Source organism: Notothenia coriiceps, unplaced genomic scaffold (assembly GCF_000735185.1).
Source record: "Notothenia coriiceps isolate Sejong01 unplaced genomic scaffold, NC01 NC01_scaffold00016857, whole genome shotgun sequence".
NCBI lineage: Eukaryota > Metazoa > Chordata > Actinopteri > Perciformes > Nototheniidae > Notothenia > Notothenia coriiceps.
In genome coordinates, this window is record NW_011349558.1 from 1 (window position 1) to 18,982 (window position 18,982).

The following is an 18,982-nucleotide window of genomic DNA, read 5'->3' on the forward strand; positions in this document are numbered from 1 at the left end:
TTCAGTGTCTACCCCCGGAGGAACTCTTTCTTAGAAGCTTCTCGAATTTTGACTGTTTTAGGGCATCTCTCCCCCAAAGTGATAAAACATGGGTAAGCAGGTGAGTGTAAACAGATCTGCATAACCCAATGTACCTTGTGATGGTTCCCTGTTTGCTTTTCTTCCACAAAGCATTTGCTATAAAACATTTGCAATCCTGAAACATGAAATCTGTAGATCAGCCTTTTTCTTGTCTATTACTGAGTTTCAATCACAGGCAGGTAGTGGAAAGTGTATCGCTCACCTATTTAACATATGTGGCATCTCTGGTGGTCAGAAACACAACAAGGTACCTTTAATTGATACAGGAAACTTTACTAGGATGTACAAACCTTAAAGTGGACCTATCATGCTATATTTGAATAATATAGTGTAGGACCATACCTATATAAGGCATATTTATACTTTTATTTTTCAAAATACCAAACAGATCATGCATTTTAGCCATTCCTCATTTCGCTCAATTTAACACTGTCTTTGCATCATGGGCTGATTCTGTGAGAACAGCACCATCTACAGGCCTGGCAGATGTACTACAGCGTCTCCAGCGCTTTCCAACGGCAATGTCCGTGGCTGTCTCCTCCTGATTGGTGGAGTTGGCCCAATAGCCGTAGCGCCACTTCTGTGACGTCATAGAAGTGTTCAAATCTGGATCAGTCTGAATCAGATCCGTTGCAGCCCCTTTTTAAGAGATTTGGGTATGGAGGAAAATAGAGAGGGTTGTGTTTTCTGACACTTGGTGAGTTCCCTGGAACACCGGGGACACATATTCATGTATCAAAGACGCACAAAAGTGCATTTTGCATGATAGGTCACCTTTAAATGAAGAATGTATCCAAAAAGAATAAACACCAATTATGTTTTGAAACAGTGAATACAACTAAACCATCACGACAACCCAAGACGATGCATGTCGTTGTCAAAAGAGATTCATCATACTTCATAAATGGCAAATACTCAGATTGAATACAAATCCCATAGCAAGAAACATGATATCGGTCTAGCCCTGGCCTAGACAGCCTTCATGGGGATTTAGGCGACGCTTCCTCTCTGCTGAGTTTGTTATACCTTCACCCTCATTCTCTTAAATGGCCATGAAGATACAACAACATGGCTTTGAGATAAGCGAGCGTGCACCTCCCGGCACAGAGCAGTCACGGCAGATGACAAGAGGAGCAAGTGTGCCAGTCCTCTTTGTGTGTCTTGCATTTCAAAAGAGAGATCAGTGTGGGCAGGTTGAGCTGGGTATCCTGCATGAATGGACTCAGAAAGCCCCGTTACATTTTGTTCCCCTCACGTGAGAGATGAGCAATCGTGAACATCGGAATAAGACGGGTTATTGTAATTTATATCTTTGCAAAAGCTACTGAAATTCTCTGTTATGCAACATACCCTGATTCATAAATAACATGATTTGCTTCGTGTTATGATTGGGTGGATTATGAGCACATGCAACAAATCACCTTATCTGACCGTGAGTGTGTGTGTGTGTGTGAGAGAAAGAGTCTATCAACATATTTTAGGGAGGTTGGGAGCATTACTCAAATCATGGATACAGTAATGAAGCAATAGGTTTTGTGTTAATGAGGCCCTATGCTTTTGAAGTGTTCCCAGTTTCAACTCAGCATCCACTTAACTATTCCACAGACCTTCAACCTTAAATGTTTTTTTTCCTTATTTTACAATTAGAAGCTTTATGTTTCATCCTCCTTGTGGAGCAAAGTCAAAGTCCTTTGATAATCCCGAGATAACCGAGACGCTTGAAAGTTATCACGGATCACTGCATCTTGTGTGTGCACTTGTGTGCCCTTGACACAAACTCTTCACACACATACACTCCCCACAAAGCTGCACACACGCACACGCACGTGATTAATGAAAATTCAATAGATGACAGACAAAGCTCTTTTGTGCCACATTAATAAGATTTAATACGGAGCTTTCTTTTTCTCTGACACTGGCAGGCCAACTTGTTCTTGCTGGCAAACTCGTCTTATCTCAGCATCTTCCAATCGTGTCATTCATTATTTGGCCTCTAGCTTATCTTAACTGAGGACTACAGCTTTCAAAGACATCCTGACTTCCCACAGGCAGGGATATGTGAAAGTTGCAGTTGCACTTTATTAGTAAATTAAACACTTCTCTTTCACAAAAGGTTTTTTACAACAGCAGAAAAATAGAGTTATGGTCAAAGCAACTACAAAGATTTCTATGTGCACGATCTATTTTCATTAGTTGCATGCGTGTGACCCATTGCAAAAGAGACGAATGTCAAAAGTGCTTTAATGATCAAATGTACGAATTCAGTTTCACTATAACAAGCTGAATAGCAAGAAACGACACGTACCGACCAAAAATAAATTATGTTATTCATATAGGCTTAAGGAAATAAGCTTCAATTAGTGTGTCTCATGTTGATCTGTGCGAATTAAAGAGGACACATTATGGTGTTTTTCAAGTTGACATTTGTATGTACAGTCTCTCCTGTGACATGTCTCCATGCTATAATATTCAAAAAGCTCATTATTTTTCTCAGACTGCCTGTGCTGCAGCACCTCTTTTCACCCAGTCTGCTCTGATTGGTCAACCGCTTACAGTTGTCACGCCCACTAGCCTACGACGTACGATGTTTTGAAGCGCTAGCCAATAGAAGCGCTAGTGTTACATAGTCATGTCACTACGTAATAGAAAAACAAAGGAGAGAACTTTGGGATTTAAATCTTTGCAGACCATTTACATGCATCCAAAACACACACTACAGGAAAGGGAAAACCTCAAAAAGCATAATAGGGCCCCTTTAATGTGATGCACATAATTGAAACCTCACAGTACAAACATAGTGTCCAGTTGTTTGTGTTATTATAAACAGTTATTTGTATAAACATCTGTCTCTTGTGTATTTGTTTCTTTCACACTGTATCTGACTCCTTCATTCATTGCACTTTGTATGTTTGCATGCTATGCGAATATGTGACTCATCCAAAAAATCCTGGCTTAATTTTCCTAATGATACAAATTCCTGTCCATGTATTTTGTCCGGCACTGGAGGTGATTTAGATTGTGATACTGGGAGGTTGGGTTTGGTGCCAGGGGGGAGGCGTAAGGGCTTGCCCTACATCATCCATTATGCCCTTGCCCATCAGGCAGCACAAGCTGTACTTCGCTGGAGTCATTCCAAGAGGGCTCTCGTCATTAGCTTGCCACTTGGCGGCCAATTGCTGGAGCAAAAGACACAAAAGCTGCAGTCCATCCCTGCATGCTCTGATTGTTCGACAAGAGAGGGAGAGAGAGAGAGTGATGGGGGCCTCCTTTTGGCATGGCGGACCGTGGATTCGAGTAGCAGGGTGGTTGTGTGGTTGTTTTGGCACAGGATGTCCAGGACAAAGGTAAATGGGGTCTCTATCAGCTCAGTGAGTTTTCAGTTGATTCAGACCCTCATGGTTTCAAGGAGTTTCCTCATGCATGATTTCGTTGCGCGGGGTAAAAGCTTACATCCATCCCACGTACAGACAGAGAGGAGAACTTTGTAATAAGTCCTCGCTTTTGTATATCTGTCATTTCTCATTGAAAAGTAATCTTCAAATTCTTCATAATTGCACCCTCTTTGTAGTCCTGGCAGGTGTTTGATCCATCAGATAAATGAGTCATTCCCAATAAAAGTGAAGGACGGGAGACTCTTCAAGCAAATAGGCCTTCTATTGTCCGTGATTTTGACATGAATCAATGACAACAAATGAAAGGCTTGGATCCGTCTTGATCCTCTCCCTTCTCGTCGGCTCTTTTGCCTCTTCCTTCACTCTCTCCCGACTGTTGGATTTTACCACGCTGTGATCCTCCTGCGCCTCCAGGCCCTCAGGTTATTTGGATATTGCGTGGAGTCAAAGCCCTGTCAATCAGATAAGCAGTGACCTCGCGGGCCCAGCAGATAAGACGTTACATGGCAAGAGGAAATGGCAGACAGCAGGGGACACAAGGCCTGACTATGAAGGCTCGGTGAAGCGAGACTGATCACAACGGCTCTTCAAACTGAAAAAGGCTGCCAAGAGGGAAAATATATTGCTTGTGCCTTTTTATTTTTTTCCCAATTTAGATTGACTGAATCTGATTCTCACTTCATTGGCAAGTGCTTGTCCTTTCATCTTAACAAAGAAAAAAAAATCCAAGGTGTAACATGTTCTCTTTCTCTAAATAATGAAGGGTAATGGGAAGACTTTAAGGAATGAAAGAAGCTTTGTTAAACCTGCACACACACTTGGAAAGCTAACGTTATAAGGCAGTGGATGAAGTTCATCTTCTCTGCATTCATGCCATATTTAACTGTCACAATAAATGGGTTGCACATAGCCGTTTGCGCTGCGACAGCCTCACTGAGGTGGTTGGAATTAGACAAACTTGCCAGTCATTCTGTTACACCGGGAAATTACAAAAGGATGAATGAAGGGCGAGTCTTTGTTTGGGACGGCAGCTTTTGGGTGGTCCACAGGTTGGAAGCCCTCTGGGAGGGATCAAGGAGACCTCCACATATAATACCAATATGTCGACCTGTTGAAACAGGGTAGGCGCTAACTCAGCCTCAACCAATAATACATTTTCTTCCCCATTTGAACATTTTTCCACAAGGCTTTACTTTGCATTTTACCATGTTTAAATAATTGTAAGTGATGTGCGGAAAAATAAACTACTTTAAACCCACGTCTGTGTAAAAACCTTGGATTAATTATATGAATAAACCCATAAGACTTCTCACCACTGCAAAAGCCTGAATAAATACCAAAATTACAGCACAACACAATGCATACTGTTGATTTAAATAATGCTAACCCAACAGTATAAGCCATGTGATTATGTAAGTAAATGTTTGTGGAGCCCACACACTCTTTCATTTGAAAACACTACTTCATAATCACACATATTTAAACACGGGTCTGAGAGCTGCCCAGGACAACCACAGGCCTCTGCTGCTGCCACAGAGCCAACGGTGCAGTTCTTTTCTCAAGAGCCCCCTCCATGGTTGTTGTTCGGGGAGGGGAGAGGGAGGACTCATCAACCCCCAAACATGAGGGGGGGGGGTGGCGGGGGGGAGGGGTCAACACTTCAGTCACAGGCTCTCTTTTAAGTGAAAGAGTTACCGCTGCAAAGTTTAGATATGTAAAGCCAATTAAACTCAGTTTAGCTTTTCTGTTTTTTTTAATGAGACATCTATTTTCAACGTTACTTATCTTATATGAATGTTTATATTGTGACTGTAATACGTGCTTTTTAAGAAAGTCAAACTCATTTTAACATTTAACCAAGAACGGCAAGCTCCATTGTTAATTTTTTTTTAAACAAGTTTATCCCGTTTTAACAACCCTATAACTTGTAGATATTATACTCAAGCTCTACCCCATTGCATTTTTGTTTTACTTGCACACTTTTGGAATGTATGTATATGTGTCCTATGTTTATACCTTTATCTGCAAAGCCTTTTAGTTATACCATGCTGCTGGAACAAAACAGCTTTACATTTTGAGGTCAATAAAGTACATCTTATCTAATCTAATCTGAACCACTTTGCACCTTCATTTTTTTGTACATTCTCAACATTTGCCGAGTGTTATTCTGTGGTTTTGAGGTGCTTTTGATTGATTTATTTATAACAGATATTGGATATAGTATCTTGATAAGATCCATATCAAGGTATCTCATATAATTGATCAGATCTAATGGGATTGCGTGCAGTGCCGAGAGCAGCCCACCCTCCATGATGCCAGAGTACTGTAGGTCTCAGGATGTCAGAGGTTTAGGTAACAAGACCCACCATGTTCTCCGTGTTGCTGAGGATTGTGTTGAAATGGTGTTTTCCCACAACTTCAGGTCTGGTATCTTAGCACTCTTTTCCCCATGTTATGTGGTTTTAGTACCTTCAATGGGACAACAACATCAATTCAAACCGGGCAAGGGCCATGGACATCTGTGCATTTTATCATCTGGCTTCTAACATGCCAATACAGCCTACTGTGCATTTACAGCTTACTTGATCCCATTATAAGTGGTTCCAACATAAGTGGATCTGCATGGGTTGTAAAACAAGGACTAAAATACAATGGCAAAGTGCATATTGGTTTTAGACATGAACGTTGTGTGTGCATATATGTCTAAAGACAAGTTAAAGGCCTGGCACCCAGATAAAGAAGGACATTCATGCATTTTAATGACATCTCCAAACAACTAAATTACTCCTGAGTGCACTGAATAACATTGCTTTACTTAATAACACATAAACTTCCTCAGATGTCAAAGGCCGCAACCAACTGATTGAAGTGTGTGCCTGCAGTGCCCTCTATTGCCAAGAGAAGAGACTAACAACTCAAGTGTGTGTTCACAGAGCTAATCCTAGAGTGGCCTTGCATCTATCTGGAGAATGATTTGTTGGATAAAGTTTGATCAACTAAAGAACTTGCCTTGATAATTGAATCTACATTTAAGGAATTGTTAACCTCTTAAAACATAAATCAATTTGTTATTCAATTAAGAGAAGTGAGTTGGTTTAAATGTTTTGGTAGGATTGTTTCTCTTAAACACATTGGGAAGCTCATAAGAACACCCCTGAGTTCAGCTCAAAATAAAAGGCACAAGAAACAATTATAGTTTGGGGAACACAGGATCTCATTTGTTTTTAAACCATACAGCAAAGCTTCAGGATAATATATTAAAATACGTTAAGTCTGGGTTTGCTTGAATACAAAAAAATAGTGTTTTATTAAGTAAAGTCAGTTTAATATGTACGTAATGTATAATTTATTTTTGTATAATTTTAGGGTACTTTGTATTCATCTATTTATATTTGTTGTGTATATGTATTTGTATTGTATAGTTTCGTGGCCCTCTAATTATATGTATATATTTTTTTATATTTTACCTTCCCAATTTATTTATAAAGTGACTTTGTATTCACCCATTTATATTGGTTGTATATAACTATTTATTTAATTGTTTACATTTTACCCGCCTCCTTCAGTTTGCTCAAAATACCTCATCCGGTTTACCCGGAAGTAAGCATAATTCCCAAAGATGGCGGAACAAGGACCGATGGCCATAGCGATGCGGCTACGAAATCAGCTTCAGTCCGTCTACAAACTGGACCCGCTGAGAAACGAGGTGAGTGGGCATGTTTTTCGACCTCCTCCGCACTGGGGCAGAACCGTACGGGCGGGCAAACTGCAGAAGGGGCCGGAAAAACACACGTTTTCGCGGGAGATGGTTGTCGTCTCCGCAGCGCTGATGGAGAGAGCCGTGTTTGAGCATGCGTGGACTGATACTGTACACCCGTGTTGTTCCGCCTGAACAGTGGAGCAGCATCATGAGGATGGTGGAGTAAATGTTATCACACTCATTTAAGGATACACAGGGCTGTTTTTATTTTCTTAACTTGGGAGTTTACTTATAGTTTAAGAAATATGTGTGTGAACTGGGACGTTAACGGTTGTTTGTTTTGAACTGCCGTTGGTTTGTGTTCAACGGAAACACACCGCGTTGTTATGACATTTCAGTTGGCTGATGTTTTTATCCAAACTGACTTACAATAAGTGCAAAACCCATAAAGATTCAAACTAACAACAACAATGAAAGTGCAGATGTATTCACTTCAAGCCAATCCTTACATTAAGTACTGGTGAATTAGTAACACGGTCTAAATTAACTTTTTGAAGTGCTTCTTAGGCTTGTCAACATGACAGGTTGATTTTTTTCTTTATCGTTTAATGTTTTGTTTAAACTCGTGTCGTTCGTCTCAACTCGACTCATTAGTACAAACAAACAAATGTAAACCCACTTTCTGTCAAAATCACTCTATTTACAATTAAGCTTGTTCTGATTTGTGGAAGCATTAGCTTTCCTGGTTAAAACATTTCTACATTCTTATCGTTGTTTACCTTCCTACTTTGCATATGTAGGGCAAAGGTCATTGTTAACTGGCTTTTCCGTGATCAACTTTTGACCGATGCATAACTAACTTTAACCCAATGTTGGGTCATTAGTGCTGATTATGATAACGAAAACCACTAATATGTGGGGCTGAATCATTGGTGTGTTTTGATGCTCATTATCTTACTTTCGGGTGAGCCGTTTGCTTGTTTTAAAGCTTGGATGTGCAAAGAAGTTGTGCTCCATTTAAACCTTTACACGTTAAGTTTATTTTTTAACACTTGTTTGTTTTTCTTGACAGGAGGAGGTTAAGTTGAAACTCAAGGACCTGAACGAACACATTGTCTGCTACCTGTGTGCGGGTTACTTCATCGATGCCACAACAATTACAGAATGTTTGCACACATGTGAGTTCAAACAAAACTGGACCAAATAATTAATGTTATTTACATAAAGTATAGGCTGAAGTCTAGTTGGCTGAAGCCATCAGAATGATAATTAAATGTCTTGTCTTTCTCTCTGCTCTACAGTTTGCAAAAGCTGTATTGTAAAATACCTGCAAACGAGCAAGTACTGTCCAATGTGCAACATCAAAATCCATGAAACGCAGCCTTTACTCAACCTCAAACTGGACCGAGTGATGCAGGACATTGTCTACAAACTGGTGCCGGGACTACAAGAAAGTACGTACAACAATACTGCTGCCTTTACCAATGTACAAACACATGTGAACTATATTATACATTCCTATGGGGATCAATAGTTAGAGTTTGGCACTGAAATCTTAGATAACACTTTAGGAAATGTTATACTGGACTTAAATTATGTTTTAGACTAGTTCATTGTTGACGTTAGTAAGTATTGTAAACAACACGTGTTTTTAACATTTGAAAAGTGTTGTCACCGTATCTGTCATGTTTGTCTAACATCCATGTTTCTGTTTGAACAGGTGAAGACAAAAGAATAAAGGAGTTTTATCAGTCACGGGGGTTAGAGAGAGTCATACAACCATCTGGAGACGGTGAGTTTACAAATGAGTTATTATTTCTCAGTCTGTGATTAGATTGGTTTGTACTATGGTATTATGACTCAGCCACATCAGTGTGGTTCTCCGTGTCTGCGTGACGCATTTGATGCTTGCTGTAGTGTTGCTTTAGTGGCACTGCACTTCTCTTGTATCACATGACTGTAATCATAGGTGGCAGATCTGTGTTGTTCACTTCAACTTCTAGATTACTTTTTTGTGTTGAAGATAAATCAGGCCTATAAGCCCATAAGGACCATCCATGTGGAGCATGTTATTGACTCATAAGATGTCTTAGTGCCTTGTGCAATACATGCTATTAGACATGTACAAAGCAGAACACACCACATCCTCTGAATTGTCAAATGTTCAACAGCTGTAATCAATAAATTGAGAAGCTGAAAATAAGTAGCAATAGGCGCTTTCACACCGGAGTACTTTTCCCGTCTTTTCCCGTTTGGTTCCGTTAGTGCCTGGAATTTTGCGTTCACACCAAAAAGAGAACTTAGCTCAGAGAACTTTCACCCCCGTTGTTAGTGCCTGCTAGAGAGGTGGGACTATCCTGGGGAGAAAGAAGTACCAATTTCTGATTGGCTGGGCGAATTGCCAAACCATGCCCCGTAAAACTCTGAAAAGTTTTTTGAAGCCGCCATTGTATTTGCTGGCATTAGCATTATTAGCATTAGCCCCGCTTACCAACGGCGAGAGAATAACTTATGGCAACACAAAAGAAAACATGGAACCTGTGGAGATGAGGAGGTGTCGGCGTTCTGGCGATTTACTCCCAGCAGCTTCTGCTGAAGCCAGTCCCCAACTCCGGGGACTTCGGGTGGCAGTATACGCCGTGAAGTTGTTTGCGGCCTGCCAGTAAACCCAAAGCAGAAGAAGAAGAAGAAGAAGTGAAATCAGCAGCTTCATTTGACTAATCCTCCCTCAGGGAACTTATTCCGGTGTGAACGCGATCGGCTCTTAGTTAACTAAGAGCCGATCGCGTTCACACCGGAATAAGTTCCCTGAGGGAGGATTAGTCAAATGAAGCTGCTGATTTCACTTCTTCTTCTTCTTCTTCTGCTTTNCCCCTGCAGCCCCACGTCATATGCGGCCACTTCACCAAACCCCAGTCGGACGGTCATTTAGGTTTCGTCTTCTTCTTTTTCATGCCAGTCGCCGAAGTAAACACATTAGAAGGGAGGTCCCTTGAATAAGGTCACCACTTTGCGCCTATTGAGCGATGAATCGAGGTACCCCGTGATTCACGACCGTGATTCACGCCTTTTCATGAACCACACTTGCACCGAGTACGAAATTACAAGTCTTTCCAGAATAAAAAGAGGGAAGATCCTCCCTCTAAACCCTAAACTCGGAAAACGTCTGGTAAATGTACGTGTGTGTGGAAATACTGTGTGATGTCCTTTCCCTTTTTTTGGGTTTTCGTAATACCCATAAGGAAATTATAGACGTAACGGTTATTGATACGACATCGATTAGACCGTATATTTATCTTGCGGAAACTTAAAAATTAGACTTTTCCAGTATACTGGAGGACAATTAGTCGTGGTGGTGATTTGGTAATTCGTTGTACGTCACCAACACAGACGACTCCTCTCCGAGGTCAGGTAAATGTCTCTCGTCCAGACGTGGGACTTGCTACCTATAGTTTGGATTACCCAGTTTACTTTACGAGGTGACCGCCCTGTCCTTACCTCCACGTCCTTTACGGAATGACGACACAACTACCTGACCACGGAGTTTTCACCGACGGTAAATGTAGACCCTATAAAACAGCAACGTGGCCACACCCCAGTCGACCCTATTTATACATCAACATCGAAAACGACGTCTTGTCCTTAGTGGGTTTTGTCGAGTGACGAAAACCGTCTGTAGTATCGAATCAACAAGTGGCGGATATAGTTTCCATAAAGACAAGAAACCCTAGTTTATTGATGAAGTAATAGATAATTTCCAAGGAAGGAGGAACTTAGGAATTTACACCTTTTCATCCGACGTTGATTTTTGTATTAACAATCATTATACGACTTAGGAATATTCGTTTCTATCCCAGAATTTACAACAGAGATACATATGTCTAATAGAAGGCAGAATATAAATAGCTCAACAAATTTGGGATCATACGAGAAAAAACAAGGGGAAATAGAACAATCAAAAACATAGTTACACACACACGTACAGTTACCAGACTTTCCGATTTTAAAGAGTAAGCTGACAAGGAGTAGAAGTACCCTTACACCACCATAAGATAAAATGAGATTTACAACTGGTAGATTAATGAATTATCAATATATCATGACAATATTTTACAAAAGTGTCCGCCTCATATATTAAAGAATACATATAACAGTACCTAATAGAAAACATGTGTTAGTTTGCACTAAACGCACAAAAAAATTAATGCGACGACTTTTACTCTTTCTATTACGTCCAAATAAATCTGAAAATCCTTTACCTTCAATTCAGTTTGCAAATTTCGATTACACACCAGAATAAAACATATTATTAACCCATGTAATTTAACATTTTGACCTAAAATGTCAAAGCATACCAAAAACTCTGACGTCTAGTTAATTCAGATAATCCTATCATTACTCTTTATTGTCTATAAAGTGTGTCACTAACTTGTGGTCAAGTATCGTCGTCCAAACTCGTCATTGTTGTAGTGTCCATGTCCTAGTTGATTAGTCCCATGTTGTTTTTTCATCGACATGGGAATCTCAGTTATTTTTTCTGAAGTAGAAGAAGGGATGATCAGAGTAACAAAGACAAAAGAATGTATTACGTGAAGTCATTTTTTGTAGATTAACTATAGAAGATAAGAGATAAAATAATTGCCGACGTATAACAAACTATAACTCAATTAGGTTTCATTAGTCCAATGAAAATAATAAACCAGTGTCCCTACTTTAACAAATTAGTATTGGAACCACAAATGCCAAATAAATAAACATAAAGTAATAGAAAAACTATGGTAAATTTAAGCAAACAACAAAACAAATAAATACACAACAAAAATTACAAAAAAAACAAACAAAAGTTATTTTTCTAACATAAAAAAATTCCTTCCTTTATTGTATAATACAATATGTCATACAGTTATTAACTCAAAACCCTCTTTTCCCCCACCTAATTTATTCACATGGGAATCCCCGGAGTTGGGGAAGGAAGCCTTCCGAGTAAATCGCCAGAACGCCGACACGTCCTCATCTCCACCGCTCCTATGTTTTCTTTTGTGTTGCCATAAGTTAGTCTCTCTCCGTTGGTGTGCTGGGCTAATGCTAATGCTAATAATGCTAATGCCAGCAAATACAATGGCGGCTTCACAAAACTTTTCAGAGTTTTACGGGGCGTGGTTTGCAATTCGCCCAGCCAATCAGAAATTGTTTTTTTTTCCCCCCATAGTCCCACCTCTCTAACAGGCACTAAAAATGGGGGTAAAAGTTCTCTGAACTAAGTTCTCTTTTTGGTGTGAACGCAAAATTCCAGGCACTAACGGAACCAAACGGGAAAAGTACGGGGAAAAGTACTCCGGTGTGAACGCACCTATTGGTCAACCACTTAGAGATGTCCCGCCCCTTAGCCTATCACGTACAATGTGTTGAAGCGCTAGCCAATAGAAGCGTGAGCGTTACATAATGATGTCATTATGTTACAGAAGTTAACCAAGGAGTCCAATAGAGGCGTTTCAGTCAGGGGGGGAACAAGAGATTATGTATGTATGAAATTGTATTTGATGCATGCATATCCAAGACACAACTCCAAAACTAACCCTCTGCTCTGAATGACATCAGATTATTAATGTGAATTTGAGTAAAAGCACTCCTTGTCTACTTCATGCGACCAAATAAAGCATCTTAAGTCTTACTCTGTTTGTGTTGTTGAGTACATTTTCACATTTTGACGAATTACTAAACACACAGACATGAGAAATAACATCACAGCTCAGTAAAGTTCTGCCTCTCAACACTGGATGTGTACTTATCCTAAATATTATTTGACCTTCCCCGTGCCGGGCTATTACTCTCCTGTGAGTCCCCATCACCTCCTCCTCCTTTCTTTTTTCCACAGATGGATTTTTTGTTGCATTAATCCCACAGATCAGGTGGGTTTTGTCAACGTGTTAAACTTTAATACTTTGGGTCATTTATCTTTACGGCCAAACCCGAGGTCTGTCAGCGGCCAGACGAGCTATTTCCTCATTTGGTTTGGGAGCAAAGTGGCGCAGGAGAGAGCAAAAGGGGGGAGAAAGGGGGTGATGGTGGTGATGGAGTAGGCTGGGTTGGGGGCGGTTTTCTGCTCACCATTTAATGAAATCCTGATGTGAGGAGGGAGCTGGGTAGAGGGGTGATGTTTGAGGTCGAGGCGCCACACCATCTGAAGAACAGGACGCCCCTCCGGAGAGGTGGCTTCACTTATTCATTTATGTTTTTCTTGTTTGGAGGGGCTCGTAAAGAGACGATCAGACCCTCATTACGTACGTTTGGACGCTGCATCGGGGACCCGCCAGGCGCCCAAGTGGACAAGGATAGGATTGCAAGTGATTAATTTGTTGAAAGCTCCCCTGGAACTTGGTGTGCTCTCACAAGCATTTGTCTTCATTTGCCATGAAATGTACAGTGACATGAGAAGATGGGCCTTAAAGGAGTCCTGAGTGGAGGCTTTTCTTCCCCTCTTGTTTAAAAAAAAAACAACAGTTCAGCTTTAGTCAAACATCCTGATAGGCTTGTTGCTCGTACGTTGTTTTACATTGCTGCTGCTGAAACAAAAACATTTTCTCGGTTCATTTAACAGCTAAAACTGCGGAACGAATGGACGAATAATGAGCGTCATAATACTACAACGTGCACTTTGTTTCTGCACAGAAGCAAGGGAAATGTCAGGGCTATATTTCACTCGTATAATTGTAACATTGAGAATAAATACAAGTCTGTCAATGACTCAAAGAGTGACGGAGAGAGAGCTTGTGATGTAAGTGTGTGTAGGTGGTCTGGGGAACATTGGGTTTAACATGCGAGCATTTCAAATGACAGCAGAATTATTAATATGTGTATGGTTGGTTGGTTTGTTGCTTCTTTCACGTAAGTCTATGTGTGTAATTACATATTGGTTTAACTACAGCAATACACAATCATATAATTAACATGAATTACATTAGTTTGACCTAAAATTGGATATGTACGGAAGCCCGGAAGGGACATGCAAAGGGGAAAAAACCTTTCCCATCTGTATCTGTTTTTTGTAGATATTATTAGCAACATTTGGGAATTTTGGAACCATTTCATTCCAGAAACTCTGAAGAGGTTATATTTAGAGGTAATGAAGATTTTTGCTCTGAACTTCAGCCCGTTAGCGTTCATGTTGAGGTCGCTGCTGATCAAAGAGTGAACTCAGTGACACACTCCCATCATCATTTATATAAATAGAACTGGCCATGTGCACTCTGCATCGGTGTGTGTAAATGTAGCCGGTTAATAATAAATTATACAGACTTTAAAGTCAGTCAGTGACGTATAAACACAGATTTACATTGCTTTTTAATTAGTCTTGACTTGGATTTTTATTCAAACGAAAAATCCCCTTCAATGTAGAAGTTCACAAATAACCAAATCTAAGATAATTGTAATCATGTTTAACTAAATTGATAATCCAGTTGCAGACAAAAGGGTCACTCCACCAATTATTTAAGCAGATCTGTTGTAAATAGTTTGTTTATCTTAATTTAGATTTAAGTAATAGCTGTATTTAATTCATTGAGAAACACAAACACTACTGATTGTACATGTAAAACGTAACCCCTTTAGTGATGTATGCAGGTGTACCTAAAATAAAGATTGACTCTCTCACAATGTCCCATGAGGTAAAAGCAACCCACAGCACTGTGCAAGGAGAATTCATTTTCCAATTGTCATGCAGTTAAAATAATAATAATGATTAGAACAATGTTAGTGAGGGATCATTTGAGCTCCTTTTCTCGGATAAGATGGCTTTGGGCAACAAATGCCACACAGTTATTCACAATATAGAGCTAATGTGTGGTATCAGATTCCACGCTGGGCACCTCCAGTCTCTGGGCTAATTACAGCGTAATGATGCTAATCAAGAGTCAAACAGGAGAACCATTCAGCCTTAATGTGCTGTAATCCTGCTTAAAGCCTCCACATATCCTTCTTTATGATCTGAAGTGGGCCCCGGTGGGCCATTAGAGAGCAGCGAGGACGACCACGGTCCCGTCCCAGGAGAGAGGGGGGGGGGGTGAACTCTGACCATGGAACAAGATGAAGTCACAGAGGTAATGTACTGTAGCTCGGAGGTGTAAGGGCTGGGAAACAGTTTGGTTTTATATATTTGGAATCATTCCAGACTTCCTTGGACTTTAAATTGTTCAGTATGTCAGAGGAGATAAGTGATTATTGCTGGAAAAACATAATAAAATGTCTGTAAAACAAAATGGATTAACTTCGTCCTTGTATGATTGAAGCAGGTGTGTGAAGTTTATAGTGAATGCTCTGATCTCTGTAACCATTACTATAACAGCATCACCTTCACTTGTGCAACTGACCTTATTATTAACACAAGCGGAATACACACTGATGTTGACAGAAACAGGAATGGCACAATAACTATGCTGAGGAAAGCTCTGCCAAAAAACAACGATTTTTGAAAAATATTTCTTCAGATTCTTGGATTTTAACTGAACAAAAAACACATATTTCTTTTTGATGTGGGTTGCATTGTGGGTCAGCACTATTTACCAAAATGCAGGCTACTGTTTTTAGGTGTTCATTTTTTTGTATTTGACATGTACCCATAGAACATTTTAAAATACAGTATACTCAGTTAATATACTTAATGCAGGACTGTCACATTTAGAGCTGTAGTGGCTGTCAGTTGATCCGAAGCCAGCCATGCAACATCATATCTTTTTGCAACAATCTTGATGATTAGTTAATCGTATCAGCCATTTTCCAGGATAAAGACCACGAAATGTGAGAGTAATTTGAACAGAGTTGTGTTTCGGACTGGTTGTAGGAGTATGACACCTTCACAATTTTTTGACATTTTAAAGACAAACCGTTATTGAATAAGAAAATGATCTGCAAATAAATCAATGAGGAAAATAATACAGTGGTATTGTCATTAGTCTCCAGGGTATGGCTTGAAGCTTGTGAGTCCACATTGATCTAGTTGTAATAACAAAGATCAAATATAAAAAAGGAGAGAAATTGATCTTATCATCATGAGCCACTTCAGCACCCACACCCTCTCTGAGCTGATAGTTTGATGTTCTGATGTCTGATCAAACAATAAATCCCTGTCAATCAACAGTGATTGCTCCACAGTTTCTCTTCAGAAATAAACAGCCTTAGTCTAGAACAGAGTATGATACAGAGACAAAGAACAGGGAGGATATCAATTGAACATGATTGCGTCAAGGAGAACGTCATTATCGTCACTATATGAACACCTGTGTGTCTCTGCCGATGGTGCGACGTCAAAAAACGGTGCGTTCGAGTACAACTGGAAAATAGTATACTCCACGTGTGACAACCAGTTGCAACACTCACGCGATTTGATATTCACTCTCTCTCTCACACACACACACACACACACACACACACACGCACACACACACACACAATATACAACAATATCCTTATAATTATTTTTTAAGTATTTCTGTTTTTTATTAGTCTTATTCACTTAAAAAATATCACTATTTGGATGTCCTTTACGCGAATATCTCATTTTTAGACGTTCATATTTTGACTGGTATGAACGTGTTATTAAAAAAAAGAAAAAGCCATGGCTCCTGACCCACACACACCTTGCTGAGGCCCTCCAGCAGCTCGGTGTGTTTCAGAAACTCCCACAGAGCCCTGCAGCCGCTCCTGGATCAGGTTATACTGAGAGGCGTTTACAGCTGTTTCCTCTCCTAATACAGGACGACACGCTGAGAGCTGCAGCAACAGCAGAGACACAACGCTGCCTGCACGGCCTTTAAACATAGACATGATGACAATTAACACTGACATAAATAACGACTTTATTAGAATGAAATTGTATTTTTTCCAAAAATCCAAAATGAATCTGAATGGGACTGAAATTAACGATATGAAGCTGATTTTATGACCTTCGTCCTCTCGGGGTTGTTTTTGTTTATTTCTATGGAGATGTATTTATTGTTGTTCTATGTCTATGATGACCTTGAGGGCTAGCTATTTATTCTGTCCCCTTTATAATTTGCTTTCATATATTTGTAATAGCCCTTAAAGATTTTTTTTAATATTAAAATATTGTATAACCTCTTTTTCGTTAGGATTTTTATTTTACATATCAGAGAATAATTATTGAAATAAAAAATATGCTTCTTAAATAGGAACATCTTTAAAGATGTATTTATTATTTCAAGTATCTGTGCTTTTGTGTTGTACTAAACATTGTTTTAATAATCGAAAATAAAATAAATACAGTAAAACAAATCTTCCCTCGTTTCAAATCAAATGTTTTTATTTGTATTTGTTGAAAACACACCTAATTCGCATCGACAAAAGCAATTAATGTAAAGCTATTTACATGGAGAGATGATCGGTAACGCCATACAGCACTGTAACAGATTACATGTTGTGGATTATTGCTGCAGTTGTTGGCATCACCTTCTCCGGTTCTACGGAGACCGAACCGGATACTTTCCCTGATATTCGCCGCATGCGGAGCGCGGTGAAATAATGTGGTGATTAATGACAGAAAGGCTGACCTTTACCGGGGAGGAGTTTCCCTCTGCTTTGATTTTTATCGAGCTAAATAATGACACGAACACTGCACATTCACCCCTCCTGGTTATGACCAGTGATTTAAATATGTAAGAAAGGCCGACATGTTGGTGCAGTTTGATACATTTGCTCATCACAAAAGAGAATATTATTCCGGTAAAGTGGCTCCATGTGCGCACTACCTTTAGGAGCTCGGTGATAGGAGGTAAAAGCGAAGCGAATCATCCAATTAAATCCCTCAAGAGCTGGTGATTGATGATGTCAGCTGCCCTGCTTCTAATTAACGTTTAAATTAAGCAACACAAAAAAAGTTACTGACCATAGCTGCTTCAATTCAGGCCTGAAAGCTCATTGGATCGTTTGGAGAGGTCTTGGGGTTATTCACATTTAAACTTAATTTGAGGTTAATAATCTACGGCAGCGTGGGTGCAGATGGTCCTCAGTGCCCGGCTCATATTGATGTAAAGGACATGACATTTGTAGAATTAAAGGTAAAATATAATCAGTAGTGTGGGTGATAGAGGCCTGCAGGGATAATATACAATTTATAAAATCCGGGAGAACTATTATTTTAACCTCTAGATCAAACACTGCAGTCTAAAGAAAGACGCACATATTTTGTATATTAAATCATCCCTGCTATAGCAGTAAAACAAAAGTCCTTTATTTTACATAATGACTGTCTTTTTGCAGTAAACATGCACGAGGTGTATTGTAGGATAATTGCAGTTTGCAGCGTTATCCCTTTAATATTTAAAAAGTAAAACCCCCATCTTCCGGATATTAATATCTACTCCAACTGTTATCAGAACGGTGCTCGTTTCCGTCCAAAATTCACACATTTAATGTATCCCCCCAAAATCCTGCTCGTTATGGAGAAATATATATTCAAAGCATCCACAAAGGAGGGACCTCCGAGGTAGCTAATAGAATTTCCTGCTGTTTTATAACTCTGTCCCTACACCAATGTCACCATATGCTCCTGTTGGCACAAGCCTCTCCACAGTGGCTTCCTGTGCGGCAAGGCTTCATCCAAATGGATCAGAATAATGTGATTTAAGAAAACATTCCCCAGTTTTACATCAGAAATTGGCACATGCATTATAAAACACCTGCTAAAATATGAGTTGAATTTAGAAGCTTTATTTTCAGACGTTTTTTATTTTTCATTTCGAGAAGACATTTGTTTCATTTGCGTTGTTCTAATCACTGCAAATTGGATATTTCGTTC

General features: G+C 39.7%; 1 protein-coding gene across 1 annotated transcript in view; it reads left to right on the forward strand.

Annotated features, from left to right (window-relative positions):
* Nucleotides 1-7,059: 7,059 nt before the first annotated feature.
* pcgf1 (polycomb group ring finger 1) overlaps nt 7,060-18,982 on the forward strand; it is a 191,901-nt gene continuing 179,978 nt past the window's right edge. Inside the window, exons 1-4 of the mRNA XM_010776303.1 lie at nt 7,060-7,179; nt 8,246-8,351; nt 8,475-8,627; nt 8,894-8,965. Of these exons, the coding sequence (XP_010774605.1) occupies nt 7,093-7,179; nt 8,246-8,351; nt 8,475-8,627; nt 8,894-8,965 (418 nt within the window). The 5' untranslated portion in view covers nt 7,060-7,092. The remainder of the gene's footprint in view (nt 7,180-8,245; nt 8,352-8,474; nt 8,628-8,893; nt 8,966-18,982) is intronic.